Genomic DNA, 6,000 nt, shown 5'->3' on the forward strand with positions numbered 1-6,000 from the left:
TTCAAAAGTCCACTATTATTTCTACAGTTATTTTCCTGATTTGATCTTCTAGAGATCTTTGGATTTCTGTTTTATCAGGTTCTGATGTTGTGGGGTTGTGGGCATTAACTGCTACATTGTTATTTCTCTTTCCCATGATTTTTGAAGTTTGTGCCTTCTCTGGGTTCTTCCCTGGGTCACTACGACTTCACTTAAGGTGCTCTGGATCTCAAGTGTGTGGTATCTCAGTCACTATTACTTCTTTATTGGGTTGTATCGCAGAGTCTCAGACCCAGGGAGTCAATCGAGGCTGCTTAGTCCGTGGGGTGTGCCAGGTTGGGCGTTCTCCAGCCGGGAGTTGTGACTATGGTGTGATATCTCTGCCACCGCCACTCCCCCACTGGGTTGGACTGCTAAAGTCTCCAACCCCGGGAGACTATCTGCGTAATTCCCTGGGAATGCAGTACTGGGATTTCTCCCCTAGGGGCTGCAATTTGACTCACGGTTGTTGAGTGCACTGATGGAGCTTTAGTGGACTCGGTGAATTCGCAGCTGCCACCGCTGGCAATATGACACCACTGCCACGCCTTTGGCTGTGAGGCTGGCGTATTTCTTCTCTGGTTTTGAGCTCCGCTCTGAGTCCCTGCCAGGTGTGCTGAGCCCAGCCCTTGGGAGCTTTAGATGTTCCCTGCGCTGAAAAAACTGCTGATTGCCACCCGGCTGTTCAGCAACTGCTCACCTCAGCTCGCTGTTCACCCCTCCTCTCTGGAGCCTGGCGACTGGTTGAGTAAGTTATGGAGTATTGATGGTTTAATTCTTCTCTGAAAGTTTTGTAGAATTCAGCTGGAAACCATCCGGGTGTGAGCTTTTGTTGATGGCAGATATTTATCCCTGTTTATATTTCTTTGCTTGCTATTGGAGAGTTTAGGTTTTCTATATCCTCTTATCTCAACTTAGACAGATTGTATGTTTTTAGAAATCTATTGGTTTCTTTCTTGTTTTCCAGTTTATTGGAATATAATTTTTCAAAATAGTTTTTCATGTTCCTCTTAATTTGTCCACTATAGTGATGTCTTCTTTTTCATTTCAGATTTTAATAATTTGAGTTTTTCTCTCCTTTGGTTAAGGTTGGCTAGGGGTTTGTTCATCTTATTAATCTTTTAAAAGATTATTTCTCACACAGAGTAATCAGTCCTTATATTTATTTGGAACAACAACAACAACAAAAACAGAATAGCCAAAGTAGTTCTCAGCAACAAAATACTCAACATCACTGTCAATCAGAGAGATGCAAATCCGATTCTCTTCAGTGCTTTTATCATAAATGGATGTTGGATTATATCAAATGCTTTTTCAGCATTTATTAAAATGATCATGTTATTTTTGTCTTTGGCTCTGTTTATATGATGAATTACATGGACCGATTTTTATGTTTAATCGGCCTTGCATCCCAGGGATGAAGCCTACCTGCTCATGATGTATGATTTTCTTTATGTGATTTTGAATGAGTGTTGGTAGTATTTTATTTAGCACTTTTGCTAAACAAAACATCAAAGATATAGGCCTATAGTTTTCCTTCCTTGAACTGTCTTTATTTGGTTTTGGTATTAATGTGATGTTAGCTTCATAGAATGTATTTTGAAGAGTCACGTTTTTTTTCTACTTTACAAAATACATTGAGGAGTACTGGTATATTAGCTTTTCTATAAAGGTTTTATAGAATTCACTTGGGAAACCATCCAGTCCTGGGCTTTTCTTTGATGGTAGGATATGTATTGCTGTTTCAGTTTCTTTGATTGTTATTGGTTGGTTTAAATTTTCTTTATCTTCTTGACTCAATTAGGAAGTTTTTATTTCTCTAGAAAGTTGTCAATTTCCTCCAGATTTTCAATTTTGTTGGAGTATAGTTTTTCAAAGTAGTTTCTGATAATCCTCTGGAATTCTACACTCTCAGTAGTAATATCTCCTTTTTCATCTCTTTTCTTCATAATTGGTTTGATTCTCTGTTTTTTTTTAGTTATGTTGGCTAATGGTTTATCTATCTTTTTAATTTTTTTGAGAAACCAGCTTTGGTTTTGTTGATTTTCTATATTTTTTAATTCTCTCCTTTGTTAATTTCTAATTTTAATTTTGTGTATTCTACTGGCTTTTTCAAGGACTTTGAGATGTGTCATTAGGTTATTTATTTGATGATTTTCTGTTTTTCTTATGTGAGCATTCAGTGCTATAATTTTTTCTCTTAATACTGCCTTCAAAGTGTCCCAGAGGTTTTGATATGTTGTATCTTTATTTTCGTTTGTTTATATACATTTTCTTTTTCTTTTTTTTTTTTTTGGTGGTGGTACTGGGGTTCCTGGAAGCCCTCCTACCTCCGGGCTACACTCCCAGACCTATTTTTTTTAATATTTTTATTTGGAAACAGGGTCTGTTAAGCCAAAGAGACTTGCTTCGAACCTGCGCAATTCTGCTGTCTCTGCCTCCCAAGTGTGGGGATTACAAGCCTGCGCCACCACACCCAGCTCTTTCTATAAACTTCTTGATATCACTCCTTACTTCTTCTATGAGCCATTCTTCATTCAGAAGCAAGATTCTATTCTCCATGTGGTCTAATCGATTGTTTATAATTTTAGTTGAGGCTTTTACTTCAATTATTGCATCCTTTATTTCTTTAAGACTCTCTCTAAAATCTTTTATAAAATCCTGTATTATTTCTACAGTTATATTCCTGATTTGATCTTCTGGAGATCTCTGCATTTCTGTGTTATCAGGTTCCGTTATTGTGGAGTTGTGAGAGCTCATTGCTCCGTTGTTTTTCCTCCTTCCCATGATTTCAGAAGTTTGTACCTGTTGCTTTGGTAGATTTCTTTCAGTCTCTAGGTGTCATCTGGTATATTCAAGGATAAGTTGTATTGTATTCAATAGTGAAGGTTGAGTAAGGAGGAAAGTGGAGGAGTAAATGGAAGAATAGGGTAAGGTCTCAGATAGGGTTGAATAGTATAAGTATGAGTTTGGTAATGGAGTATATACTAGAGATTGAGATAGTACAAATGTAGTAGTATTCTAGTAACCAATGTAGAGTTTCTGGTATAGTGATATGAAGTTGATTTAATACAAGATAAGGGAACGATAAAAAGAAGAAAAAAGAAAGAAAAGGGGGATAGAGGGCACTAGTTGGTATGTACAAGTGAAGAAGCTTGGGAGAGGATTTGGGAAGAGGGTTAAAAAAACAACAAAACCAAACAAAGCAAAACAAACAAAACAAAAAAAAAAACAAAAAACCCACAACCCCTCAAAAAAAAGAAAAAAACCCAGCCAGGTATACACTGTCACATTCAAAAAAAGAACAAAAACAACAACAAAAAAGCAAACAATCCCAACAAAAAATTAATGCAACTCTACAAATAACTATTCAGCAGTCTCTCTGTATAGATACTGAGTGCCACCAGCTTTTCCTTCTGTGAGTCTGGTTCTCTGACTCTTCTCAGTCTATGGAGATGGTCGATATCAATGGGGCTGGATTTAATATTGAGTGAAGGTCACCCTCCACACTTTCCACAGATTTGGAGTCTAGGTCTCTCTCTGCCTCTCCTGGTAGCATATGCCTCTGAGACCAAACTCAATATAGGAGTCTCTGTTCTCCACAGCTAGGGCTGGGCTAGTCTGACTTCTCCCTGTTCATCACAATTGGGATGTCTGTGGTGTTTCCGTAGATCCTACTCATTGGGTTTAGTGTTAAGTGTAAGACTCCCCACATACTTTCCACTGACCAGACCCTGAGTCTGTTTGAGCTTCTGATATGATCAACAGCAGATCCCACTACCACCTTCTCTGGGTTCTTTTCCGGATCACTACAACTTCACTTATTGTGCTCTGGATCTCTGGAGGGTGTGGTAATCTCAGCTGCTACCACTCCTTCCTTGGGTTGTATCGCAAAGTCTCAAACCCAGGGAGTTATTGTGGCTGTTCAAGACCCTGAGGGCACGGGGCTGGGCGTTTTTCATCAGGGTACTGTGACTAGGGTGTGGCAATTTCTGCCACTACTACTTCACTGGGTTGAGCTGCAAGATCTCAGACCCAGGGAGTTTATCAAAGCTGTGCGAGTCCTGGGGAGACAGTGCTGGGATTTCTCCTGTAGTGCCCACAATTTCACTTACGATTGTGGTGTGTGCTGGGCTGGAGCTCTCACAGGTGTGGTAAATTCGCCACCACTGCTGGTAATATGGCCTTGACGCCATGCCCTTGGCCGTGAGCCTGGCAGGTTTTTTTTTTTTTTTTTTTTGGTTTTGAGCTCTGCTCTGAATCCCTGGGGAGCGTGATGGACTTGTCTGCTGGAAATTTTAGCCTATCTTTGCACTGAAAGAACTGCTGAATTACAACCAACTGGACTGCAACTGGCCACTTCATCCCCTTGTTTTCCTTTTTGTCTCTGGAATCTGGATCTGTGAGGCAAGATGGTGTTGGTGTGGTGGCCGCTGCCACAAGGCAGGCAGGTTTCTTTTCTGCTCTCTGGTGGTTCTGCTAGTCTTCTTTTTCTCTGACCCTTGTATTTATAGCTTTTATTTCTCTATTGATAGTATTTTATGGCTATGTAAGGCATTATTTTTCAAGTTATTGAGATTGAGTGTCAGGTGTACTTAGAGACGCTGATTTACTTGGTCGCCATCTTCCCTATCCCCCAATATTACATCTTTCAATTTGCTAGTATTTATTTTGTGGCCCAGGATGTGGTCTGTTTTGGAGAACATTCCATGGGCAGCTGAGAAAAATGTGTACTCAGCTGTTGCTGGTTGAAATATTCTGTATATGTCTGTTAGGTTCATTTGGTTTATAATTTTCTTTAGTTCTGAAGAGTCTTTACTCATCTTTTGCCTTGATGCTTGATCTAGTGGCATATGTGATATGTTGAAATATCCCAATATTATTGTGTTTGGGTCTATTTGAGACCCAATTTCCTCAAGAGTTTGTTTTACAAATGTGGGTGCACATTTTCAGGTCCATTAAGTTTACATGTTTATGGTAAATGCTTGATTTTATAAGTATTTAGATTTAGATGGGATAAATATAGAGTTAGAATGATTTTGATATACCCAACCTAGGTCTCTAATTTGTATGTGGTCCATGTACCAGCATGAGGAAGGTAGCAAAGTACTAATCTGTTGTTGTCATTTAATTATTGTCAGTAAGTTTGCATCAATTTATGATTGAAACTGAATTAACTAATTTGAGGGTCTAGTATGTCTAAAGGTTTCTTTTAGTCTCTTTGCTACAGATTAAATTATTATAATGATGATAATAATTTTCATGGTATTTGAATAAAGTATAAAACTTAGTTCAAATTTTAATTGTTATACAGGAAATCAGTATTTGTATCTTTACTAGAATTCCTTAGTGATATTCAAGATATTATTTATTTAGAGATAATTATGATATAGTTGGCTTTTATATATTGGCTTTTATAGTTAAAAGCTATAATAATAAAAAGAAACATAATTGTCTTTGGTTTTGAAGGAAAAATCTACAACCCTGATTTGTCACAGATACTTTTTCAGTATCTTTTTTTTTTTTTCCCTAACAGACATTACTTCGTCCTCTTCAAGCTTTATGCTCTTTCCAGCTTCAGCATGGTGCTCAAATTCGCCTCAGCAAGGAGTATCTTCTGAAAAATGGATTATATCCTAAGCCAATGCCAAAGAACAAACGCAAACTTAGGAAAATGGAACTGTTAATGAATAGTGTTAAAATTTAGTGTTAAAATTTCTGGTGCTTGTTTACCTCTTTTTATATGACATTACCATTTTATGTTTTCTGTGAGTTCTGGGTTCATTAAAGAAGACTAAGAGTTGCTACTAATCTTGTTCAGAAGATAGAAGCCACAGCCATAAAGCAAAAAAGAAAAAAAAAATTTTTCAGTGACTTTGAAAAGCAAGGTTTCATACTGTATTTGTTTTTAAAAACATGCCTCTTATTACATTTTTTAAGGGTTAGATGTTCTAATTTATAAAATGAAAGGGAATTGTGCTT

The 6,000-nt window shown here is 37.6% G+C and overlaps 1 protein-coding gene across 1 annotated transcript in view; it reads left to right on the top strand.

Moving 5' to 3' along the window:
• DTWD2 (DTW domain containing 2) overlaps nucleotides 1-5,725 on the top strand; it is a gene marked incomplete at both ends in the record, with an annotated part of 123,423 nt that extends 117,698 nt beyond the window's left edge. Inside the window, one exon of the mRNA XM_080698417.1 lies at nucleotides 5,555-5,725. Within this exon, the coding sequence (XP_080554543.1) occupies nucleotides 5,555-5,725 (171 nt within the window). The remainder of the gene's footprint in view (nucleotides 1-5,554) is intronic.
• Nucleotides 5,726-6,000: the final 275 nt, after the last annotated feature.

This window comes from Muscardinus avellanarius (genome assembly GCF_963383645.1).
Source record: "Muscardinus avellanarius genome assembly, chromosome: 7".
In the NCBI taxonomy this organism is placed as follows: domain Eukaryota; kingdom Metazoa; phylum Chordata; class Mammalia; order Rodentia; family Gliridae; genus Muscardinus; species Muscardinus avellanarius.